The following is a 26,556-nucleotide window of genomic DNA, read 5'->3' as shown; positions in this document are numbered from 1 at the left end:
AGAATCTAAATAACTTTAAATCAGGATGGAGGTGGAACATTCTAACTCTAGAGTGTGAGTGTAATATTTATGTTTTTCAGGGTTGAAGTCATGGCACCAGTGTCAACTTGCCCATATTTGAGGAATTTATTAACATATATCTAACTTTGTTTTTCCTTTATTTATTGTTTATTAATACTGATACAAAGTATAAATTTTAAGGCATCAAGTTGTCATTTATTTCTTCATAATATGAAAAAAAAAGTTTATGGGAGACATTTGACTAAAATGAAGTATAGGCATGATTAGTGGGGCTGAGCACGTGGCATCTTCATAGTAGGTCCCCCTGCTGTCTCTCTCCTCGGCACACACTGATGACTTTGGACTCCCATTTTGTTGATAATACCCAGTAGCCTTTTGTTGGCCAGGAGTTTTCGTTTCATTAGCAGACTTTTTAAAAAGATTTTTATTTATTTGTTTATTTATTTATTATAAGATTTATTTATTTACTTATATGATTTTTGCCTACACACTTGTATGTGCATCACGTGTACGCCTGGTGCCAGCAGAGATCATGTCATGTCATGTCATGTCATGTTCCCTAGAACTGGTGTTAGAAATGGTTGTGAGTCACTGTGTGGGTGCTGAGAATTGAACCCAGGTCTCCAGCAAGAACAGCTAGTGGTCTTAATGAAGTGCTGAGCCATCTCTCTGGCCCCTTTTTAAAACTTGTATAGCTGAATGTGCCAGAAGAGGGCATTGGATTCCTTGGATGCCGAGTTACAGGCAATTAGAAGCTGCCCAGCATATTTGTTGGAAACCTAAATAAGGTCCTCTGTGAGGGTGGCATGTGCTCTTATCTGCTGATTATTGTCTCCAGCCCCTGCAGACTTTGTTTTTTAGTATGCTTTTAGATTGACAGAACAGTTGAGCAGAGTGTGCACAGTCCTCATATAATTTGTATTGCAAAGTTGGGCAGAAGAAAATACATACAAGAGGATGCACAACTCAGCAACAGCTGGGCTTCATCTGGAAGAAGTGTGCAGTCTCTTAAAAGAAGAACCAGAGCCTGGGGTCCGTTGCAGCTAGGGTGAATGAAGAGAGAAGGGGACAAAAAGAATTCTCAAGATACAGATCAGTATCTCGAGGCTCACTGCACTGGGGGTTGATAGGGTGGGGAGGGCAAGGGCCTAGAAGTTACTGAGCTCTGGGAAACAAGTGAGTTTAGTTCTTAACCGTTTGCAAAAATGGGGCTTTGCAAAATAATGTGATCATGGCTAATATGTACACCCTACAATTTTCCATACAGTTAGCATCTTATGAGTATGCTACATTTGGTATGACTAATGAGCTGATATTAGAAACTGTTATCTGTTAACAGGGTAACTTAACTCAAATGGAAGACAAACCTTATATTTAATAGTCATGTCTCCCTAGATTCCTAGATTCCAGAGATTTATGCTCTCAGACTTTTCCGGTTTCTGTTGACTTGGGTGGGGTTGAGGATGGCCTTCTGTTAGAACTTATCTGATGTTTTATTTATGATTAGACTGGAGTTACAGGTTTCTCAAGGGTCACAGAGGTAAGATGCCATCACATGTCAAATGTACATTATATCCATATGACTTAGGACAGTTAGTGTTAACCTTGATCATCTGCTGAAGGAATGTTCATCAGGTATCTCCACTGCAAAATTACTTTCTAAATATTTCCGGTGTGTGTGTGTATGGGTGGGTGGTGTGTCTTTAAGACTGGGTCTTGCTGTATAGCCCTGGCTGATCTTGTCTCCTGACTTCCCCAGTGCTGGGATTAGAGGCGTGAGCCACCCCACCTGGCCTAGAAGTTATATCCATGCTTAAAATTTCCCTCCCCCTCCTTGATAGCCATTCACTTTTCTCTTGTCACTTACTATTTACTGATCATTTGTGCCTGGACTCATATACATTTATTTTATAATGCAGAACAGCTTTAACTGTTATCTCATTTGGTCATATTTAGTTGACTCTGGTATCTTTTTACTTTTTTTTCCTTTCTGGTTTTTCAAAACAGGGTTTCCCTGTGTAGCCATGGCTGTCCTGAAATTCACTCTGTAGACCAGAGTGGCCTCGAACTCCGAGATCTGCTACCTCTGCCTCCCAAGTGCTGGGATTAAGACATGTACCACCACTGCCTGGTTGACACTTTTTATATTACCCACTACTGACCTGTTTTTGTTTTCGATGTTTGATTTTTTTTTTTTTTTTTTAGAATCTTTGTCATCTGACACTGAGATGCTCTAAGCACATCTTGTATATTATCTGCCTAAGTCCTGATGAGCCATTTCTCCAGAGAAGCTTAGTTTTTCTTTTTTTTTTTTTCCTTTAAGATTTATTTATTATTTATTCTCCCTACATGTGTGCCTGCAGGCCAGAAGAGGGCACCAGACCTCATTCTAGATGGTTATGAGCCACCATGTGGTTGCTGGGACTTACACTCAGGACCTTTGGAAGAACAACCAGTGCTCTTAACCTCTGAGCCATCTCACAAGCCCCAAGCTTGGTTTTTCTTTATGAAAAGAATGGTATTAGAAACCAAGACATGGGGTTATTACAGTGATCAATAGGTAAAAGTGCTTGATACGTTCCTCAGCACACACATGGTGGAAGTAGAGAACTGAGTTGCCCTCTGACCTCCATATGGGAACACACACACACACACACACACACACACGAATAAACATAGCTTTTATAATTAATTCAATTTATATCTCCGTCATAGGCCCCTCCCTCCTCTCCTCCAGTCCCACTCTCTCTCCCGTACCTATTCTGAATATAACTTTAAAAGGAAAATAAATGTATGAAAGCACATTAAGAAAAGAAAAGAAATGGAGCTAACAGAATGGCTCAGTGGTAAAATCACTTGTCTGTCATGGAAGCCGTATGACCTGAATTCATCCAGTGGAGAGGAAGTACCAGCTCCCTTCCATACTTGTCCTCTTACTTCCGTACTTACACCAGCACACACAAATGATCCTGTGAGGTCCATTCTTACCAAACCACCACACATGCAGTGCTACTAAACTAATAAGACATGTTTAGAGACCAAGATGTGGACACATTGCAGCTAGGGTGTCAGGTCTCATTTCCTTTAGATGCTGTGTTAACAGAGCAATAGGTAGATGTGTGTGTTCTAGCCTGTGTAAGTACATATGTAAATATTTTAAAGTTCAGCATGAATTCACACTGATTTTTCCAGTTCCCATCCATTATCACACAGTTCAATTCAGACTAGCTATTGCAGATGTAAATCTCCACTCCATCATGTGTTGTACATGTTTCTGCATGAAAGCATGTATGAGAACGTGCCTCAGCATGCATGTGGAGGTTGGGGGACAGCTTTGGATGTCAGGTCTCTCTTTGTACCATGTGGGTTCCAGGGTTAAAGTCAGGTGCCTTTACCCATCTCAGCAGTCCTTGTTGAGGAGATGAGACTTCATTACCAAGCTTCTTCAGTGCAGCTTTTTCTCCTGGGTTGTTTTTTAAGTACATTGATATAGTCTGAGCCCATGGAATAGTGCTTGCATATAGTAGACAGTGTTTGACAAATGAATGATCCACATAGGCATTCAGTTTTAAACAAATATGCAGTTTCTGCTGAGACCCAAAGGCTAAAACTTTTGGCTTAGATATTTTGGTTACATACTGAGAGTATGTCACTCTCTCAAGAGTATGTAATTGAGCCCAGCACTCTGAGAGGCAGAGGCAGGCAGATTGCTGTGAGTTTGAGGCCAGCCTGGTCTACAAAACAAGATCAGGACAGGCAAGGCTACACAGAGAAAACCTGTCTTGAAAAACCAAAAGAATAAAAGAGTGTATAACTGGACTGTCATCCTCTAATAGACAGAAAGATTCTGTCTCTCATACCTAGTATGTGCAGGTTGACTCTTACAAATAGTTATTAAGCCTCATCTTTTTTTTTTTTCCCAAGATGTTGTTTCTCTATATAGCCCTGGCTGTCTCATTGTGTAGACTGGGATGGCCTTGAACTGAGAGATCAACCTCCTAGGTGCTGGAATCAACGAAGTGAGCCACCATGCCCGGTTGAGCCTCATCTTTTATATATTGGGTGCTTTGCTAGGTTCTGGAGATAATAAGATAGCAGAATACGTCTTCTTGATGCTCACAGTCTATATGATTAGTCTAGAAAACACAAAGAGTAAGTGAATAAGATTTCTGTAAGTACTCTGAAGGAAGAAAAGGCACATTACCATGATTGAGAAAACAGGGAAGGAGCTGTTGTGTTGTATTCAGAAGGCAGAGGCAGGTGGATCTCTGTAGTTGGAGGCCAGGACAGCCAGGGCTACACGGGGAAGCCCTTTCTTCAAAACAAAACAAACAAAAAATGCTGTGGGTCTGAGAAAACAGGAAAGGACTCATTTTAAGAGAGAGGTCTGAGAGAGCTTGTATAAGGAAAACTGACATGTTGAGGAGTCATTGACCTGGCTGGGAGGACCAGGAGGGGCAGTTCTGGTAGGGAGTACCTTGAAGAATCTCTCTTGTTTTGAGTAACATACATGAAGCTCTTGTGAGCTAACAAAGCAGAGTGACATGCTTAAATTTAGAAAAGTGGGTGAAAACCAAATCCTTTTTGAGGTAGGGTTTTTCTGTATAGTTTAGGTTGACACTGAATTTGCAAAATCCTACTGTGTCTACTTCCAGCATGCTGGGATGTATACTGAACTATTGTGGGGGTGAACTATTGTGCCTGGCCTTGAGTAAACTTTTCTGTAATTGGGGGTGGGGCAGGGCACAGGAACAGCTTTCAGGAGTTGCTTCTCCTTTCATTGTGGGTTCCAGAGATAAAATTGAGGTTGCCAAATTTGTACATCTCACTGGCCTTGCTCAAGTTTTTATGTGCCATTAACCCTTAAGACAGTATCACTTAATTCTAACTATGATTTTTTTTTTCATCGAAGCTCTGATACACTGGTTATATTAAGCTGACCTAATAGAATATGATTCTTAGAAGCCTTGTCTTTCAATAACTTATCAACAACGTTGTCAAAACAGGAATGAGGACCATGTAAAAATCAGCCATTGGTAGAGATCTGACAGCCTTTCCGTACATAAAAATAGGGGATATTATTTAAATTTTATTTGGCTCTCTAAGTTTGTACTTGTTGTTTTGTATTTCACTGTTGTTTTTATCATATCTGCAGTTTAATATTCTTTATTGAGACCATCAAATACATGTGTGTATGATGATTAGGACTTTTTTATTCCTAACTTCTTATATAGGGTATAGCATATAGTGAGTGATTGTGCTATACACAGAGCACATGTATACAGGGTAAAGCATACAGTGATTATCTACATTTTTAGGTAAATTAACTTGGGTTCAATGATAGTTATAGGAATCTGAAATATTCCAGTCATTTTTTAGACTGAGGATTATTATATTTCTTTTATAATTGTTTTTCGTTGGTTTGAGGGGCCTGGATCTCATGTAGCCCACACTGGCCTTTAATTCACTGTGGGTGTGAGGCTGACCTTGAATTGATCCTTCTTCCTCCACCTCCTCACTGTACCATGCTTGGCTGAGGATTACCTTTCTAAAGCTGCTTACCAGAATATATTTTTCCCGTGTGGATAGTAGCCGGGTATGATTGAGTCCAGCCATCTCCAGGTGTTAGTAAATAAGAGAATGCTGGGCAGGAGGAGAAAAGAGAAGGCCAAGCCACACCCAGAGGAAAGGGAAGTTGGTCTGGAAGTGACTGCTGAGAATGCTAGTAAGCTTTCTTCTCTATCGTTTAAAGTACTTTATTCAGTCCAGTCTGTTTCAGACCTGCCAGGGGAAGATATTGCTTGCAGAATCTAGAAACTACCGGAAAGTCCTTTCCCATAAAGTGATTAAAATTGCTGTGTAATAATTGTTTGACGCTTCCTCTTAGGAAAATGAATGGATTAAGTTATAGCAGAGAAGAAACTGATTATTGATGGGAAGCAAATACCTCCTATAAGTTATTAAATGCATTTCATCTAGGAAAGGAAGCCCTTAAGAGCCCTGTCATGGCTGTGGGGCAGAGTACTACATTAATAAGCCATTATTTGAATATAGCAGTTAGAATTTGGAGAACTAGCTATATTTCTCAAAATAAATATGTCCCTCGGGAAAGACCTAATTTGGGATGACTGGCCATAAACAGTGCCACAACTTAGGATTCCCAGAGCTTTACTGACTGTCAGGTCACTTGCAGGGGGATCATTCTTGAGCTTTTAGAAAAGATTGTGATGATTTGGCTGAGTTCTGGCTTTACTGGTGTGTCACTATGAGCTGTGAATTGTGCATGCATTCTTCTAGGACTTTCCTATTAAGAGCTGAGGACTCAAGTTGAAGCAAATATTCCATTGTTTTGTTTATAATCAAGGTATGGCATGCAAAAGCAAAACAAGTGATTGCTTCTTTTTTATTGTTCCTGAGTTTCATGTGTATCGTGTTTTATGTCTGTGCACCATATGTATGCCTGGTGCCGCAGAGACAGAAGGAGGGCCAGGATTACATGATTGCGAGCCATCATATGAGTGCTAGAGCTTGAACCCAGGTCTTCTGGAAGAGCAGCCAGTACTCGTAACCACTGAACTGTCTCTCTAGCTTCCAGCATTTGCTTCTTTAGCCAGTGTTCTTTGTCTCCTTGTACATATGTTCTATTAAAACAAGTTGTTTCCCATATCTTTAAGGCATTTACATGGGATCGTTAATATTTCCTAATCCTCTCAATCTTGTAGCTTCAAGCACAAATGCCAGCCTGATATCCACTTCATCTGCAATTGCCAATATTCCAGCAGCAGCTGTGGCCAGTATCTCAAATCAGGTACTGTGTCCCATTTGTTCATCCTCCTTTGTAAGATTCATCTGATTTTCACTTCCTCTCTTCTTTCCACGGTTAACTTGCCCATCTAAGGAACAACCAGCAATAGTGGAGACTGTTGAGTCCTGTTGCCAGATGCCCTCAGAACTCTCTGGCTGCTATCACGTTTCTCTTGCTCCTTACTAATCTTCCCAGGAATATGGTTCTATCTGCCGCATTACCTACTGTGTTTACTCTACCTAAGCCTCACCCAACCTCCACTAGAATTTGCACTCCAAGAGCAGTGATTCATTTTTCTGTTTGTGTTCACTTTCATATTCCCAGAACCTATACAAATTACTGGCACTCACTTAAAAGGCACTCACAACTAATGTGGAATAAGTAAATACCTCCACCCATCCCCTTATTCCTTGATTATAGTTTGGTTGGTTGGTTGGTTGGTTGGTTGGTTGGTTGGTTTTGGTATTTTGCTTTTCAAGGGTTTCCCCATGTAGCCCTGGCTGCCCTGGGACTCACTGTGTAGACCAGGCTGGCCATGAACTCAGATCCACCCATCTCTCCACCACCATGCCTGGCTGTGATTTGGTTTTGATCAGTTACATGTGTGCTTAAATGATCACTGTAACATCTTCAGTGTTGTGTTGTAGAGTTTGTTTTGTTTTTAACACGCTCAGACTTTCTCTGCAGCAACGGCCAGGACCACTTCTGTTTCCGCAGACTGTGGGTTTTTTGGCTACAATTAACCTACTCATTGACTTTCTGGGTCTGACTGTCCCTCTGTTGTGGTGATTGTTCTTTCTTATATCCACAAGTACCTTGGGGTTGGGGGGGGCTGTTTAGTTTTGATTGGGTAAATTGATTTTTGGGGGCAGGGCCTCACTCTGTACCCCTGGCTGCCCTGGGATGTGCCATAGTCCAGGCTGGCCTCAGACTTTCATTCATCCTCCTGCCTGTCTCCTGAGTTGGGTCCATGTGCCAGCACAGAGGCCCAGTGTTCCTAGTGCATCCCCATCTGTGTAGCATGCGGCCCTGCATGGGCTCTCTCCTCTCACAGCTCTTGTTTCTGATCTTCTAAGGACACTGTCTTTAGTTTTTCACATTATGGCTTACTCCTGAAGAGTGTTTAATCAAACATACATTTGTTTGATTAAATTGTTCACTTAGATGATTCATCTATACTCATGTTTCTGTGTTTTGAAAATCATTGATTTCTTGGGACTGCTAGGTAGGTGAAAAAATAAAAAGACAATATTTTAGGAAAATCATTATGACTAATAGGTAATAGTCTTGTTTTCTTTCCTTTGGCCCACAGGATTATCCTACCTATACTATTCTTGGACAGAATCAGTACCAGGCCTGCTACCCTAGTTCCAGCTTTGGAGTTGCAGGCCAAACTAACAGTGATGCTGAGAATACCACATTAGCGGCTACCACGTACCAGACAGAGAAGCCTAGTGCTGTAGTACCTGCGCCAGCCCCACAGCGGCTTCCCTCTGGTGAGTACTGGAGCAATAGGTGTTTCCATGCGATGCTGAGATGATTTTGTTCTGGGAGAAGCTAGTTTACCATGCTCTTGGCTTCCCTTTCAAGTGTAAACTGCACAAACAGACTGTGGGGAGAAACTGCTTGGTAGAATGTGTGTAGATGCTGGGAACAGAAGAGTGCCAGCAGTGGGAAGATGCGCTTCTAGAGCACACTCTGCCCTCCTCGTGAGTGTGCTGCACTCAGCAGGGCTCTTCAGACGAAGGGCCAGCCTGAAGGTTGCCAGCTTCCAGGTTTAACCCAGGCCTGTCTTAAACTCCCGCTAGGAACTCGGAGCAGGCAATCTTTCTGTCTTAAACTTCGCTAATGTTCCAAGAACAACTACATTTTTTTCCCCAACAGTCCTAACATTTGACTCTCAAGTCAGAGACTGCCTGTGAGTGGCACTGGGAGGCGTGGCCCTGCCTGCAGTGCCACCAGCAGCCCAAGGAGTCCCCTTTCACTAAGGACTTCTTACTTGTAGAAAGCCTAGTCCTTGATTACACCACAGAATTTCAGGATGAGGCAGAGTGAAGCAAAGTTAGTGGGTTATTTAAGATCATGCTTCACAGGAGTAAGTGTGGGAGCTAGAGCGCGTGGGAAAGGTTACACAGCCCTCTGCCACGGCTTTACAGTGGCTGCAGGTACGATTATGTGTCTAAGTTACATTGCTCAAAACAGTGTGATTTATAACAAAGTTTAAAGAATAAACCGCTTAAATTTAAGTATTAAATACAGTTTAAATAGTAAGTAAAAAGGCTGGATGACATGGTGAACACCCTTGACACTTGGGAAGCTGAGGGAGGTGGATACCTGTGAGTTCTAAGCCAGTCTGGGCTACATTTCAAAAAAAAAAAATTTAGAGATTAGTTCTTCCAATTTAGACTAGAGAGATGACTCCACGGTTAAGAGTGCTGGCTGCTCTTCTAGAGGGCCTGGGTTCAAGTCCGGGTGTCCACATGGAAGTTAGCAATTGTCCGGATCTAGTAGTTCAGGGATCTGATGTCCTCTTCAAACCTCCTGGAACACTGCATGCATGTGGTACACAGACATGCATGTAAGCGAAACACTTACGCATGTAAAATAACAATAATAACAGTTTAAAAAGCTGTAAAGCTTTTTTTAAAGCTTTATCCTCTGAATTTTTCAAGATTTATTTACATCTGTGTATTTTGTGTACATGTATGTATGTATGTATACCACTGCTTGTCTGCTACCCTCAAAGGTCAGAAGAGGGCGTTGGGACCTCTAGAACTGGAGTTACAGGTGGCTTTGAATCAACTAAACCAAAGTCTCTTCAAAAGCAGCAAGTGCTCTTATCCACTGGGCTACCTCTCAGTCGGGAACATTTTCTTCATAAATGAAATTGTGAGGTGCTTTTCATGAGGTGTGAGAGAGGTGGTCCTGGTGTAATTCAAATGGAGGTCACAAACATTCTGACTATAAGAAGGCATAATTTGTTGTTCAGTCTGTCCTTTTAGGGTGTCTTTAGGAAGGCAGATACTCTCTGTAAGCAAGTATTGTCTCTCTCAGGCAGAGTTGTCTCTATAGGCAGATTTCATCTCTGTGGGCAGATACTATCTCTGTAGGCAGATGTTGTCTCTGTAGACAGTTCTGGTTACTTCAGGCTCCTGGCCATTGTGGTATAAGGGGCTTCTTTCTTTTCCCAGTTTCCTTTATTTTTAAAATAAGGACCCTGTCTTTTTATTATTCCTCCTGTCAGCCCCACTCCCTGCTGCGGTTCTTACAGCCTGTGTATCTTACTTCTCCTTTCAGCAGACTCCTCCACAAGCCCGTCTTTATCCCAGAATACACCAAATAAAGATGCTGATGATCAGTCCCGGAAAAACATGACTGTCAAGAACCGCGGCAAGAGGAAAGCCGATGCCGGTTCTTCCCAGGACAGTGAATTAGAAGTATGTGAAGAAACTTGACTTAACTTATTCTGTTTTCCTCACTTCTGTCAGGCATATGTCTGGAATTTGCAGAAATAATGTTGTGTGTTGTGTCTGCTTGAATTCTCAGGGCCAAGAGAAAAAAAAATGTAGGTAAAAAAAAAATCCATTCATACCCATGACTTAGCGTGTGCGCACGTGTGTGTGTGTGTGTGTGTGTGTGTGTGTGTGTGTGTATTAACCTATATATAAACCCTTCCAGTTGTTTTGTGTGTGTGTGTGTGTGTGTGTGTGTATTAACCTATATATAAACCCTTCCAGTTGTTTTTACCTTTTCTGATTCAGGATAACTTTAACAGAAAGAACAAATTGTTTTCTACATTCAGAGAAAAAAAAAATTACACTGCATTTTAGGAGAAAGCCAGAGGAGCTATAAATGATGTCATACTGTTTCTATTAAGAAACTGAAAGTGGGATCTGGTGACTGCTTACTGAGCATGCCAGCAAACCATGCTGTGCTTTGAACACCAGGGAAATTTACTGTGGACATAGATTTCAGTTATGGTTGGAAAGAATAAAAAAACATACAGAATTCTAAAGTCAGAATTACTGCAGTACCTTTATTTTGTAGTTTTTATTTTTCTTTGATGTTATTCAGTAAAGCAAAGAAATATATTTATATGCTCTTAGACACAGGTAAATTGAAGCTGCACAGAGAGTCTGTCTTCCTCTTCTCTTCTGGGGAGCAAATACAACAAGAAATAAGGAAACTAAAGTTCTGGTGTCAGTCTTAGGAATATTGACAGCTCTTTACTTTTAACAGTTGTACTACAGCGTGTATTACCTAAACCTTTAACATTTTTTGCTGGACATAGTACATACCTGTAATCCCATGACTTCAGAAGGCAGGAAGAGCAGGAGCTGAAGGTCATCTTTGGATACATGAGTTACCTGAGACTCCACCTAAAACACTTTTTAAAAGACTTTACTGTGGTGTTTTGTTTTTTTTTTTTTTAAGATTTGAAAATTTTTATGAGTATGGATGATATTTAAAAATATGTGTAGGTAGTTTGCCTGCATGTATGTCTATATATCACATGCATGCCTCATGCCCGCAGAGACTAGAAGAGAGTGTCTGATTCCCTGTGACTAGAGTTACAGACTCTTGTGAGCTACACATGGGTGCTGGGAGTCAAACCTCTAGATGAGCAGCCAGTGCTCTAACTGCTAAGCCATGTCTCTAGCCCCAACCTCACCATATATATATATAATATATAAAAAAACATTATATATATATAATATATATCTGAGTGTGCATACATACATATATACATACATACATATCTGAGTGCTGTGTCCTCACATACACCAGAAGGGGGCATCAGATCCCATTACAGGTTGTGAGCTACCATGTGGGTGCTGGGAATTGAACTCAGTACCTCTGGAAGAGCAGTGAGTGCTCTTAACCACTGATCCATCTCTCTAGGCCCCCAATTTTACCATTTTAAGAGCATAATTCAGTGTTACTAAATACAGTAGCTACACTTGTGGGTTGTTTGTTTGTTTGTTTGTTTGTTTTGAGACAGTCTCAGCCTTGCCTTGAACTCCTGGGCAATCCTGCCTCATACTCCTAAGTGCTGAGATGACAGCCATGTATTCAGAACCTTTTCTTGATCCTAAACATACTCTGTACCTGTTAAACAGTAACTCTTCATACTCCTTATAGCCCATGGCAACTACTCTTCTGCTTTCTGCTACTGTGGATTTGCCTGGTGTAGCTATAGCTGAATGTGAACATACAGTATTTGTACTCTTTTTTTTTTTTTTTAAGATTTATTTATTTTATGTATATGAGAGCTCTATCTTCATGTATACCTGTAGGCCAGAAGGGGATATCAGATCACATTATAAATGGTTGGCATTATAAATGCCACCATGTGGTTGCCAGGAATTGAACCCAGGAAGAACAGGGAGTGCTCTTAACTGCTGAGCCATCTCATCTCTCCAGCCACTATCTGTACTCTTTTGTCAAGCTCATTTCACTAAGTGTAATGCTCTTGAGATTTACCTGCGTTGCAGCATGGATCATAATTTCACTTATTTTAATGGCTGGATGATACTCCACACTGTATGTGTGTGCATACTGCATCTGGCTTATCTTGTGTCTGTTGAAGGGCACTTTCACTTCTAGGCCATTGTGAATAATGAGGCTTTGAATACTTTGTATTATACTTCTCCAGTTCTTTATACAGAGAGTGGAATTGCTGGATCTTATTTCGTGTTCAGCTTTTTGAGGAGCCACCAGACTTCTACACTTTTACATCGCCATTATTGACCACATTCTCATAAATGCTTATTTCTCTCCTCCCTTTTTAAATTGTATTTTAGGTGGTGGTAGTGAGACAAAGGCTCTCTACATAGCTCTGGCTACTGGAACTTAACGTACAAAGATATGTCTGGCCCCTCCCCTTTTAAAATAAAAGCTACCCTGTTGGGTATAAAGTGATATCTCACTGTAGTTCTTACTTGCATTTCCTAATGACTAATCATATTGAGTATCTTTCTGTGACCTTGAGTTGTAAATTAAATGGCATAACTCCTTCAACTCTGTCCTCTCTCGAGGTGGTTTTGGTTATTTAGAGATCTCTTCAAATTCCCTATGAATTTTTGAACAGGGTATTTTTTTTCTTTTTTTAACTTGTTTATTTTAAATTGGTAGTTATTAAATTTAGTTTTATAAAAACACTGTTGAACTCAAGTTTAACTTTCTGTTTTGTTTTGTTTTTGAGATAGGGTTTCTCTGTATAGCCCTGGCTGTCCTGGACTCACTTTGTAAACCAGGCTGGCCTTGAACTCAGAGATCTGTCTGCCTCTGCCTCACAGAGTGCTGGATTACAGGCGTGCGCCACTGCACCCAGCTTGGTTTTCCTCTCATTATGTTGCAGTGATTAATTTTATGTATTCAGAGAACTGTCATTCCAAGAAGTGATCCCACTCAATCACAATATATAGTTGTTTTTATATGTTGGGGAAGATCACTTGCTACTATTTGGTTGAGATCTGTACACTGTTTTTCACGAGGGCTGTCATTTTCCACACTGCTCTAGTCTTGTCTAGTCTTAGAGTGATGCTGGCCTCACTGCATGAAATAGAAAGTGTTCCTTCCTTCTCAGTGTGTTTTTGGAAAAATTTAGGAAGTGATGTTGATTCTTACTTTACTTAAATGTCCGCTGTAATTCACCAGTGAGACCACTGGATCTCAGGCTTTTCCTTTAGTGTCATTTTAAATGGCTGGCTCCAAGCTCCTTACTAGTGGCAGGTTTTTTTCTTTTTCTTGAGTCAATTTAGGTTGTGTTGTGTGTTTCTTGGGAAGTAGACTATTTCACCTGGTTATCCAGTTTTTTGGCATGCAACTGTTGATGATTCATAGGGTCCACTGATGTCTAGGAAGTCCATATTGTTGTCCCCACTTGCATTTATGGTTTTAGTAATTTGAATCTCTGACTTTCCTTCATCTGTCTTGGTAAATGTCAGGTCTGCTGATATTTTCAGAGAACCCACTGTTGCTTTCACTGTCTTTATTCTGTTCTGTTTCTTAGGTTCTTTCTCTTTTATCCTTTATTGACTTCTTCCTTTCCCCAGCGTTAGCTTTAGTTTGCCTTTCATGTCTAATGGTCCTTGGATATATAGTATGGCTATGATTTGAGATTTTTTTTCTTCTTCTTCTTGGACTAGGGATTGAACCCAGAGCCATAGGCCTGTAAAGATCTGCCCGGAGGCTTGCTGCTTCCTTTGCCTTCTTCTCTTGTATAGGCTCTTGCTGTGTAGCCTAGGGTAGCAATTAACAGTTCCTGTCTGTTTCCCCAGTTTGGGGAGTGCAGGCATACACCCATGCCATCTGCTTGCTTGCTCTCTTTTTCTTTTCTCTTTTTTCTCTTGTCTTGCTGGATAGCCCAGGCTGGCCTGAAGTTCTCTCTGTAAACTTAGATGGCTTCAAACTCGCAGAGATTCTCCTGCCTCTGTTTCCCAACTGGTGGAATTAAAGTCATGCTTTTCATGCCACCTGCTTCCTTCCTTTAATGTGTATTTACGGTTAAAATTCCCTTTCACCATTGCTCTCACTGTCTCATAAGTTTTAACATGTTGGGTTTTTTTGTTTTGTTTCATTTTGTTATTTCATTCATCTCAATGGGTTTTCTAATTTTATTTATGATTTCTTTTGTGGACCATTGTCTAAAATTGTGTTATTATACTCTCACGTATTTGTGGATTTTCCAGTTTTCCTTTTTTTTTCTTTTTGGTTTATTTCACTGTGACTGACAGATAAGATAACTCATTTTTTGTCTTCCCCCCTCAGCGGGTATTTCTCTGGGACTTGGATGAAACCATCATCATATTTCATTCCCTTCTTACTGGATCCTATGCTCAGAAGTATGGAAAGGTAATTTGAGTCTTCTGTTATAACGTCCTTTCTTTGACAGAGATGAGCAGCTGATGTAATTCTCCCAACTGCTGAGGTAGAAAATCCATTTTCTCTGCTGCTTGTCTTGCCCTATTGAGTGTGTGTGTGTATATGCATATATATGTGTGTGAGTGTACACACACACACACACACACACACACATACATATATATTTGATACTCTTAGGATTGGGGCTGGAGAGATGGCTCAGTGATTTAAGAGCTCTTACTGCTCTTACGAAGGACTTTGGTTTGGTTCCCAGCACCCACATGACAGCTTATAACCATCTATAACACCAGTTCCAGACATTGTATACATGTGATGCAAAGACGCACGTGCAGGCAAAACACCCATCCACATAAAAATTCAAAACAAAAAAACAGTATTAGGAATCAAACCCAGGGCCTCACAAGTGCTAGGTAAGTGCTGTTCCACTGGGCTATACCCCTCCTCCTACCCTGCTGGCTCGGAACTCCCCATGTATAAAACTTGACAGATGTCTTGTGCCAGGCAGGCTACATAACTGGGTAGCGTTGATGGTAAAGCTAGACGCCCGGTCTAGGAGCAGTGCTGACTCTGAAGCTGTGTAAGGGAGCGTTTCCAGCTGATGAAGTGGCTTACCAGGTGAAAGTGCTCGCTGCCAGGCCTAAGAACCTGAGTGCGGTCCTCCACACCCATGGTGGAAGCATGAGCCAGCTCCCCGCAAGCTGTCCCCTGACCATGTGCACACCACACATACACATCCCAAAATAAATAACTGCACTTTTTAATGTGTTTTATGAGCATGGAAATATAAAAATAAGACTCAAAATTAAATGAAATCTCAAGATTATATATTCTAAGGACTGACTATTAAGCCTTAAATCACTAAAATATCTCTAAGAATTTCATTTAGCCTCAAATGAGCTAGAGCTAAGATTTCTAAAATAGATCATCACGTGACTTCTGTTGTGTTGTATTTTGAGACAAGATCTCATTGTATAGCACAATCTGGCTTCTAAGTGTCAGTTATCCTCCTGCCTCTAAAGCCTCCCAAATGTTGGGATTACAGGTGTGAGCCACATCTCCTAGATCTGAAAGAGATGTGCTTCTTAAAAAGTTAGTTGTACCAGACAAAATTAAATGTATTTAGTCTTCAGTGTAAGCATTACTTTTACTAGAAGAATGAGTTGTTATTAGTTCTGTGTATTTCTTTGTTTTGAGACAGGGTCTCACTGTGTAGCCTCAGCTGTTCTTGAACTCAGTTGTCCTGCCTCGGCCTCCAATGTGCAAAATGCTTCACCACAGATCATCTCCAGGATCATTTATTTCTAGAAATAAATTATAAATTATAAAAATAACTTTGCTGTCTTGCTACTCCCAGTTATCTTGGAGTATCAGGAATCTCTCCTGTGAGTACTTTTCCACAGCTGACAGAGGCTCCAAAACTATATCCCTAAGACCATTAGAAAAATACTTAGGCTCTACGTGAAGACTGACGCTTCATTTTAAAGCAACCTGCATTGGTTACCCTGCACATCCTTTGACTCTGGTCTTCTTTACTTCCTGGTTGGTTAGATAGTTAGGTGTCTGGTATTCCCTATGTCACATGAGCAAAAAAGGGATCATGCATATTGCAGTAGCAGAATTTTGTTTTGTTTTGGTGAGACACAGTTTCTCTTGTATCCTTGGCTGTCCGGGAATTTCCTATGTAGACCAGGTTAGCCTAAAACTCAGACCTGCCCCCCTTGCCTCTGCCTCCTGAGAACTAGGATTAAAGGTGAGCACCATCACCGCCTGACTTTGACATTTTTATTAATGCCCTATAGCCTCTATATTTTGTAATCCCGGGTTCTTATAAATGTGAGTGATATTGGCTCAGTAAGATTTGAAGTACTGTTATGGACTTGTATCGTGTTGGACTAGGCCCAGAGTAGTTTTGAAATATCTGAAACTTAGAACCAGTGCTATTCTCACTTCTGTTTTTATTCCAGGACCCAACAGTAGTAATTGGCTCAGGTTTAACAATGGAAGAAATGATTTTTGAAGTGGCTGATACACATCTGTTTTTCAATGACTTAGAGGTAAGTGGTTTAAATAGGTTTTCTGCTTCCATGAGTGTTTTGTTCTATAACTGTTAGTGCCTGCACTTGTATTTAGAAGGTAGGAGATTGGATAAGACGAATGGAAAGGATCTGTTAACAGGATCCCTGCAGGAATCTATTTCCAGGAGGAAGATGTCACAGTTGAATCACCAGCTAGCAGGAGTTGTAGTTTGTAGTATGATGTTTTGTTTCATTTTGTTTTGAAACAGGTTCCCTTGTAGCTCAGATTCACTGTGTAGCTGAAGATGACTTTGAACTTGATTTCTTACCTGTGCATCCAGGGTGGTTGAATTCCAGATGTGCAACCATGCCAGGGTTTATGCAGTGCTGTGGAGTGAACAGAGGGCTTTCTGCATGTTAGGCAACCACTCTACCAGCTGAGATAGCCCAAGTTAGAGTATGTTGAAAGAGTTTAAAAGAAGTTTAAAACATAGATTTTAAGCATAGGAGTTAAGAGAAAAAGTGGCACTAGGAAGGAAAGTATGTGGCCCCTCTCAGCCTGGGCTGGGGACACACACCTGTAATCCTAGCAGTTAGGAGGCTGAGGTAGGAAGATAGTGGGTTCAGGACCTGTCTCCAAAAATAAAGCAAAAGTTGGTTTTTGTTTTAGTCAACTTATGTGGAAGTAAAGTACTGGAACACTAAAATAAAAGTCAGTAATCCAGTATGTTATATAAAATAACATAACTGTTTGATTAGTTTTGTTTGAGGCAGTCTCTGCTCTAGCTGGCCTGAGACTCTGTAGAGCAGGCTGGCCCTGAACTCAGAGAAATCGCTACCTCTGCTTCCTGAGTTCTGGGGTCAAAGGCCTGTGCCGTTGTGTCCCGCTGCTGCTGCTGCTGTATTGTTTTCTGTTTGTTTCTCTGTTTTTAAGTTTTTCTTTCTTTTTTATAAAGCCAGAAAGGGACATCAGATCCCCTGAGACTTCAGTTACAACTGCTCGATGGATGCTAGGAAATAAACCAGCTCCTCTGGAGAGCAGCCAGCATGCTTGACCTGAGCTGTCTCTCCAGTCCCTATGCTCCGCTTCTTGGTGATACCTGGCTTACTCTTTAATCCTACCTTTTTTAAAAATAATTTACCTTTTAGGTCTCTAATTGATAGGTGATTACTCTTACTGCTATTAGATAGTTTTTGTCTACTTTAATTGGCTATTTTCTTTTCTGTATAATTTGTCAAAGTAACGTTATGACTTGGGTTTAAAAAAATAAAAAAAAGTCCTGTATCTCATATGCACTATAAATGTGTTTTAAATATGATTTGACTTTTTCATGCCTTTTAGAAATCCATAATTTTAGTTTTAATAAAGTATAATTTACTATTACATTTTTTTCTTTATATTAAAAAGTTTCTGGCTCTTGTTTAAAGTTTATTTACCTATCCTCAAATGGGAAATATATTCTTCTATATTTTCTTGTAGAAACTTTTAAGTATTTTTTGTTTTGTTTTGGGCTTGGTGTTTTGTTCGTTTTTTTATTTGGAGGTCTAGAAGTTTTTTTTAGACAAGGCTTCATTCAGTCTGTATAACTCAGGATGGCATTAAAGTTAAAGTCCATCTGCCTCTGCCACCTAAGTGCTGTCATTGTAGGCATACGCTATCACACTTGGCTCTGATTATATTTCTACATGTGAATTATCCGTATAAGTGAAGCTTCATGTACTCAGCCATTCGGTGATTAGGTGCCAGGAAAATAGAACACACTGAGAAAATACAGTGAAAAACTCTTGGCTTTGCCTTTTGAGTTTTCCTTTGAAGTGAACACAGCATAATAGATCATAGGATTGGGGCTGTGAGAAATTCAGAGTGGGAATCTCAGGCTGAGAGTCATGTTCCCATCCTGGGCTTGAGCCTGTGCCTTGTTCAAAAAACTAGTAATAGTTGTTCTGGCCAGAGCAATGGATTGCTGGGAAACAGGACAGAGGAGGAAAGGGAGTGAGTATTTCCACTTCATGACTCTACACTCTGCACCGTGTGCTACATTACGTCATTTCTTTTCTTTTCTTTTCTTTTCTTTTCTTTTCTTTTCTTTTCTTTTCTTTTCTTTTCTTTTCTTTTCTTTCTTTTCTTTTCTTTTTTTTAAAGTTGAAAGTGACTTATGGGGCCAGCCCCAGAGAACAACTGCAGTTTCCATCCATAAACTGTGTCAGTGTGGTAAGGATTTCTGCCATTAAAGACTCCAGACGTGCAAACACTGAGTGCTTAAAGGACCCTTGGATTGGGGATGCCTTGAGGACAAGGCGGGAGGCAGATGGCGCAGGAGAAGGCCCAGGCATTGGAGGCAAGAAGAAGGTTTAATGACACACCCGTCAGCCCCAGTGTCCATCAGTGCAGAAGCTCCCCAGGAGAGAGCTAGGCATCCTCCACAGGGCTGCTTCTGAGGTGGCTGGGTGTGGCACCAGTGAGGCTTGTGGCAAGAGGACGGAGCTGCCTAATCCTTCTTAAACTTGCCATTGATGTAAGGCACCCAGTCCAGGATCAGCCGCCAGTCCGTGGCCCATACCAGCCCCACAGCACCCACCCCACCCCACATGCTGGCCGTGGGGATCCAATTCTTGACCAGTTCCCGGTAGCGCAGGCCTAGAAACCTGCTCAGCATCGCTGCAGGACCTCAACAGTCAGGGTCACCCGCTCCCATGGGCCACGGCGCCTGTGTCATGTTACGTCATTTCTAACAGCAATTTGGAAGTAAAGTAAAAACATTTCTAAACACATTGTATGCCCAGTTCTCCTTAAACACAGACAGCTCTCCAGCAAGTCACATCACTGTGGCTCTATCCAGTTGCTTCTCCTCAGGTCCACAGTGTTCTAATCTTCCTTCAACTACATTTGTTGGCAAAATGAGACAGCATAGTTTTTAATTAGCAAATTCTAGTTTAAAACCTACTATGTGCCAATTATTATTCCCAAAGTGTATTTGTAATGATTTTCTAGACATAGCCCGCACTCAGGCCCGAAAGTTCTAAAAGAATTTGACCTAAATGTGTTCCTGATTCCCAGGTCAGTAGTTGTCAACTTTAGGGGTCGTAAGAAATCCCTGGGGAATGTCTTAAAATTGGAGATTCTAAGCTGGGGCAAAGTGGCCTATAATCCCAGCACTCGGGGAGGCAGAGGCAGGTGGATCTCTGTGCGTTGGAGGTCAGCCAGGTCTACAAAGTGAGTCCAGGATAACCAAGGCTACACATAGAAAACCTATCTTGAAAAACAAAACAAAATAATAATAATTTAAAAATAAATAATAATTTAAAAATTGGAGATTCTAGGTCTTCAATTCTAGCAGTTCAAGTAGGTGTGTTAGGAACCCAAGAATATGCATTTTTAAAAGCCTTCCTCAGGATTCTATCAGGGAAGACAGCAGGCAGTTAGGCGGTTGGTGCATTTGACCTTCTCTTTCTACTACTCTCCAGTTGTATGATCCTGAGAAAATCATTTCATCTCTCTTTAGAACACAAGTTCTAGATCTAAGCATTGACTTAGATAACCTGTGATTATGCTTATATTTTAGGTATGCATTTCTGTTCCAGTAATTCTGACTGTTTTTTGTTTGTTTGTTTGGGGGTATTAAATTTATATATAAGCTCTATCTGCATGTATTCCTTACATGCCAGAATAGGGCATCAGATCCCATTATAGATGGTTGTAAGACACCATGTGGTTTCTGGGAATTGAACTCAGGATTTGGAAGAACAGTCGGTGCTCTTAACTGCTGAGCCATCTCTCCAGCCCCCTATTCCCAGTTTTGATATCATACTTTTCCAGTATCTTGTTTCATCTACAAAAATAATTTATATACAAACCAGGCTGTGCACACTTTTAATCCCAGAACTTGGAAGACAGGCAGGCAAATCTCTATGAGTTTAAGGCCAGCCTGTCTATAGAATGAGTTCCAGGATTACACAGAGAAACACTGTCTCAGGAAGGAAAAAATAATAAGAAACAAAACCCTAAATTATGCAAGGGAGATATAATACCCGAGTCCTGCGTCCTATCTTGTAGTAGAATTTACACTCTAATAGGGGACATAAAGGCTCGGGACAGTGTGAAAGCAGTTGTGGAAATGAACTGTTGTGATTGCTAAAACTGTTAAGGAAGGTTTCAAGCAGCTGGTTTCCCTTGGACAGTGGGGGTGTCTATGTGACAGAGAGACTGAGGTGTTTCACCTCCTGCCTGTCGTACGTGCTCTTGTATAGCGTGTCATGGTAAGTGGCAGCACCTTTGTTCCCTGGAGTGAAATAATGTGTTTTGTCTTTTAACAGGAGTGTGACCAGGTGCATGTGGAAGATGTGGCTTCTGATGACAATGGCCAGGATCTGAGGTGTGGTAAACATAGTGATGGCTGAACATCAGCACACCTAGTATGTACAAAGCCACTGCATTCAGAGGAAGCGGAAGATTAAAATGCTCACTGTTGCTAGAGGAGTCAGAAACCAGTCTAGTTAACCGAGACTTAGTGTGATAAGGCAGAGAGGTGATAGGAAGCAGAGGACGTGAAGTGACACTGATCTGTAAAAGGAGCAGGTGGCACCATTAGGGAGGCCTCAGTGGCGTAGCATTTGACCAAGGTCTCAGGAGTTACCAGGTAGCCATACTGGATGATGAAGCCACATCTCAAGAGTGATGGCTGCACTGTTGTACTGCTCTCTCTTTGTATAGATTTCCTCTCAGGAGAAAGCATGCTTCTCACTGGGTAGTTCTACTTGCACATAAGCATCAGGAATTTTGCTCAGTGAACTGTGGAGGTATGATGGTATCAGGTATGATGGGTGGAGGGTTGTCATGACAGGGTTTCTCTGTGTAGCCTTGGCTATCCTGGACTTGCTTTATAGACCAGGCTAGCCTGGAACTCACAGAGATCCTCCTGCTTCTGCCTCCCTAAGTGCTGGTATTACAGGTGTGTGCCATTGCACTAGGATAATATATGTTTGTAAATTTTATTTTATGTGTATGAATATTATTTTGCCTGCATGTACGTCTGTGCATCACATGCGTATCTGGTGCCCACAGAGGCCAGAAGAGGGCACCCGATCTCCCCGGAACTGGACTTACAAGCTGTTGTAACCTGCCATGTAGGTGCTGGGAATCTAACCCAGGTCCTCTGAAAGAGCAGCCAGCTGAGGCATCTCTCCAGCCCCCATTTTTTGTTTTTGAGACAGGGTTTTGCTGTGTAGCCCTGGTTGGCCTGGAACTCACTATGTAAACAGGCTGGCCTCAAACTCAGCTCAGCTTACCTCTGCATCCCATGTGTTAGGATGAAAAGCATGTGTAGTTTCCTAAATGCATAGGAAAGTTGGACACACCTGTCCATGTAGAACTGAGAAGGAAACCCTTGCAGAGCAGCAACTACTGGTGTGTGTTGTACCTTACATGGCCAAGACTGTTTGTTCCTTAGGAAGCAAGTAGCCTGTTGGCTTATGTATTTGTTTGTTTTCTTTTATATATGTGACTGACCGGATTTCCTGTTTTATGTCTTGGCAGCTAATTTGTTTATTTGGTTGTTTGGGTGTTTGTTTTGCTTTTCCCTAGACAAGGAATCTCTATGAAACATCCTGGAACTCAGTCCTCAGTCCTGGAACTTTCTCTGTATATCAGACTGGCCTCAAACTCAGAGATCTAGCTGCCTCTGCCTTCCAAGTGCCACCACCTGGCTTCTTGGCAGTTATATTTAGTATAGACTCTTACACTTAATGTATTGAACCTTATTTTTACACGCTTGATTTTTGAAAAAAGTCTAGCCAAGCTGCCCTGGAAGTTGTTACGTAGCCTATGTGACCTTACACTTATGGTGCTCTAGATTCAGTCTCCCAAATGCTGGAATTACTGATGTGAGCCACCATGGCCAGCTCTATGTCTCCTTTTTTATATAGCTTTAATCATATTTACACAGTTACAATAGTTGTATATTCTGCTTTTTTTCCCTGTATAGTATTCTGTCATCAATGCTTTTTTTACTATGTAGTATTTTGTCAATAATGAAAACAATGCTATATCCCAAGTCAGCCTATATGGGATGCTGGTGCTTATGTTTTTTTCCCCTCTTCCTTTCTGTGGTCACTGACATTTCATTCTGGGAAGGGAGGGAGAAGCTGGACATACTGGTGGTGCACACCTGTTGTTCCAACACTTGGGAGGTGGACACAGGAGGATCAGAAGGAAGTGTAAGTGTAGCCTCAGCTACATAGTGAGGTTAAGGCGGCCTGGGCCATATGAAGCTTTTTCTCCAAAAAACAAGCAGCAGCAAATGTGTTCTAGCGAGAAGATTGTTAAAGCATTACCTTTGTTTATTAGATGCCAAGAACAGGCCACAGGAGCTCAGGTAACGTTTCACCTAAAGCCCTGTGGGTATGCTTTTTAATTTTCATTATCCCCTCTCTTTGCAGCAACTATAGTTTCTCAACAGATGGTTTCAGTGGTTCAGGAGGCAGTGGTAGCCATGGTTCATCTGTGGGCGTTCAGGGAGGCGTGGACTGGATGAGGAAACTGGCCTTCCGATACCGGAAAGTGAGAGAAATCTACGATAAGCATAAAAGCAATGTGGGTGGTAAGTGGACATCCATTCTGAACCTGTTTCTTAATGGTTTCCTGCATTCCTTTCCCAGAGTTCCTTGCAACTTTTTAGGAATTTATGCCACATTAATTCTGTTTGTAAACAAAAACATAGAGATCTAACTGAAACTCTTTGGAGATTCCACACCATTGATGGCCATCAGAATGAAAGACGTTAGGAGAGGCTGGGTACCATTGGTGGCGGTTAGAATGGGGCATAAAGGGCTGAAAAATGGCTCAGCAGTTAAGAGTGCTGGCTTCTCTTCCAGAGGACAGGTTAACTTCCCAGCACCCACATAGTAGCTCTCAATCATCTGTAATTCCAGTTCCAATGTATCTGATGCCCTCTTCTGACCTCTGTGGGCAAATGGCATGCATATTATACACATACATACATGCAAACAAAACATGCACATAAAATAAAAACATTTAAAATTAAAAAAAAAAAAAAGAATGGTAGATGACAGTTGAGGCTCTGCACCATTGGTGGCCATTAGAATGGGGCTTTCAGTAGAAGCTCTACATTCCTAATTCTCCTTTTTCTGTTTTTTGTTTTGTTTTGTTTGTTTTTGTTGTTGTTAATGTGAGTTTTGTTTTGTTTTTAGAGATGAGACTTTTCTGTGTATCTTTGGCTGTTCTGGAACTAACTGTAGACTAGTCTGGCCTCAAACTTACTCAGATCCACCTGCCTTTCTTTACCTGAGGGATTAAAGGCGCCACCACTGCCTGGCTTCCTGATTCCTCTTATTTTAACTTTGGACAATTATGCTATTTCCTTTAGACAAACACCTTTTTAAAGAAACTGCTCTATTAGTCAGCTTCTACTGCTGTGATAAAATGCCTGAAAGGATCAGTTTAACTGGAGGAAAGGGTTATTTTGTCATGTGCTCATTTGGCCCTGTTATCTTGAGCTTAAGGCAAACCAGAATATCATGGCAGGGAGAGGCTGGTCACCTCATTGCAGCAGGGAAAGAGAGAGGGAGGGAAAAAGGGAGGAGGATGAGAAGGTAGCTTGGTTCCTAATACCACATTAAAGCACAGGACTTCCTACCTTCAGCTGAGGACAAGCCTTATCACATTAGCTTTTGGGGTATGGTTTAGATCTGTTATTTGGGTGGTTGCTGAGATGGTCTTGTGAGGATGCCTAGACCATCCTTGAACTTGCCCCCAAGCACTAGGATTCTAGATATGCCCCACAATGCCCAACTCAATACATTATATTTGGTGTAGTGTTTTTATTCTTCTTAAGTCACAACCACTGTTGGTACTATTAATAGACTGCTGTACTTTGAAGAGCAGACATTTAACCCATCATAGCAAGTCAGATAGACCTAGTCACTGCACTGGTTGGGAAAGAGGCCCAGGATTATAGTGACTGTGTCCAAGAAATTTTATTTGCCCAAAAATATTATTCGTGTTAGTGTGCCTAAAATTCTGTTACTCAGAACTAATTAGTCATGGATTGTTCAAAATGAAGGAGACAATAGAAATCTATTTTAAACACCTCTTTGGCATTTGAGAACTTAACATCCATCGTGGGTCAAGCACAGCATATACAGTCACATAGCAAATAAATAGGCTGGCCACGTTCCCTGATTTTAGGTCAGGGCACTTTCCAATCTTTTTTTTTTTTTTTCTTTTTTCAAAGATTTATTTATTTACTATTTATACAATATCCTGCCTACATGTGTGCCTGCAGGCCAGAAGAAGGAACCAGATCCTCACAACCAGATGGTTGTGAGCCACCATGTGGTTGCTGGGAATTGAACTCAGGATCTTTGGAAGAACAGCCAGTGCTTTTAACCTCTGAGCCATCTCTCCAGCCCCACTTTCCAATCTTATAGTTCCTTTATTAGTGATGTGCTCATATAAGAACATATTTAAAACTATGAGCCATCGTCTTCAAAACATTCTGCACGCTATAGACTGCACAGGAGAGTGTTCTTGTGTGTCAAGAGTCATGTCACCCACATGTGTGTGACTGAAAGCAGAGACAGAGCTTTGAAGTTTATTTGAGTCATTCCTGTGAGAACTCTTTAATACCAGAGGAAAATCTTGTATTAGCTTCCAGATCTCAGGAATCTAATTTTTTTTCTGAATTCTTCCCCTCTCCCAAGCTTAAGTCTCAGATCCTTCCTGTCTACTAATTAGATCTAGTTCCAGCTTACTCTGGTATATAAAAAGTGGTATCAGCCAGGTATGTGGTGTACACCTTTAATGCCAGCAGGTGGAGGCAGGTGGAGGCAGGTGGATCTCAGAGTTCAAGGCTAGCCTCGTCTACAGAATGAGTTCCAGGCTAAGACTGCCTCAAAACAAACAAAACCTTCCTCTCTGTTTTTATGACATGAGAAGAACACAAGGCTTTTTATTTAACCTTTGGTACAGAAAATTCTGAGTCACGTTTGCTTTTTGAATATTGTTACAGTGGCTCCCGCATGAAACCTGTTATGTTTTTATGCAGAATCTATCTATTCTTGGAGATCAGCGTGTTAGCCTGCTGTTGCCTGGAGTTGCTTCAGAAGTGACTAAAGTGCAGGGGCCTGGTCCTTCACCCTGGAATCCCCACTGGCCTGTTCCTGTGCAGATGGAAGCACAGGGCAGTCACGGGGAGTGCTAGCTGGGGAAGAATCTTGACCCTGGCTATTCCCGCTGGCCTTTGGTCTTTGTTTTTAGAGCTAAGAACTGTTGTAACAGTCATTTGTCCTTGCTTGTTTCCTAGCTTTGTGTTGTAAAGCAGTGCTATTCAGGTGTGGTCGCTCAGGCTGTAGATAATGCTCATTGTTAATACAGAAGGACCTTATACCAGAACCTACTTCCCATGTTTCTGTCAGCTGACCTTGTTACGGTGTGCCCACAGGAAAGCAAACATTTTGGTGAAGAGTCAGGTTTGAGTAGCACCATTCTCAAAGTTTTCTAAAACATGGGAATGGATAAACTCAGGTACTCATAGAAGTTACTTCTTCATATAGCAAATAAATTGGTTACTTGTATCCAGCACAGCACCTGACAAAAGCTGCTTAAAGAAGGAAGGGTTTTTGGTTCACAGTTCAAGGACGCAGTCCACTACTGCAGAAGTCACAGTGGCAGGAGCAGGGGACACTGATCACATGGGGTAAACAAAGATGAAAGAATCCTTGTGCTCAGCCTGCTCTCTCCTCTTCCCACCTCTGTGACCTAATTTTGATGGTCCCTCACATTCATGACCAGAGATGAAGCTGATGACAAAT

At 41.3% G+C, this 26,556-nt stretch overlaps 2 protein-coding genes across 8 annotated transcripts in view; one reads left to right on the top strand and one right to left on the bottom strand.

Moving 5' to 3' along the window:
• Eya3 (EYA transcriptional coactivator and phosphatase 3) overlaps nucleotides 1-26,556 on the top strand; it is an 80,364-nt gene that overhangs the window by 42,083 nt on the left and 11,725 nt on the right. For 4 of the 7 annotated variants that reach the window (XM_060379382.1, XM_060379379.1, XM_060379376.1 and 1 more), the window contains 7 exons: nucleotides 6,744-6,829; nucleotides 8,139-8,322; nucleotides 10,124-10,263; nucleotides 14,600-14,683; nucleotides 16,678-16,767; nucleotides 21,043-21,101; nucleotides 23,164-23,324. In XM_060379382.1, the coding sequence (XP_060235365.1) occupies nucleotides 6,744-6,829; nucleotides 8,139-8,322; nucleotides 10,124-10,263; nucleotides 14,600-14,683; nucleotides 16,678-16,767; nucleotides 21,043-21,101; nucleotides 23,164-23,324 (804 nt within the window). The remainder of the gene's footprint in view (nucleotides 1-6,743; nucleotides 6,830-8,138; nucleotides 8,323-10,123; nucleotides 10,264-14,599; nucleotides 14,684-16,677; nucleotides 16,768-21,042; nucleotides 21,102-23,163; nucleotides 23,325-26,556) is intronic. The other 3 variants (XM_060379380.1, XM_060379377.1, XM_060379378.1) reach the window with 2 other exon arrangements.
• On the bottom strand, nucleotides 17,634-19,972 carry LOC132652984 (cytochrome b-c1 complex subunit 10-like). Its single transcript, XM_060379383.1, has one exon. It carries the CDS (start codon nucleotides 19,383-19,385, stop codon nucleotides 19,218-19,220), a length of 168 nt encoding a protein of 55 aa, XP_060235366.1. The 5' UTR covers nucleotides 19,386-19,972; the 3' UTR covers nucleotides 17,634-19,217.

Source organism: Meriones unguiculatus, chromosome 3, assembly GCF_030254825.1.
Source record: "Meriones unguiculatus strain TT.TT164.6M chromosome 3, Bangor_MerUng_6.1, whole genome shotgun sequence".
NCBI lineage: Eukaryota > Metazoa > Chordata > Mammalia > Rodentia > Muridae > Meriones > Meriones unguiculatus.
The sequence above is the reverse complement of the archived record's forward strand: the minus strand, read 5'-3'. Positions and strand labels throughout refer to the sequence as shown.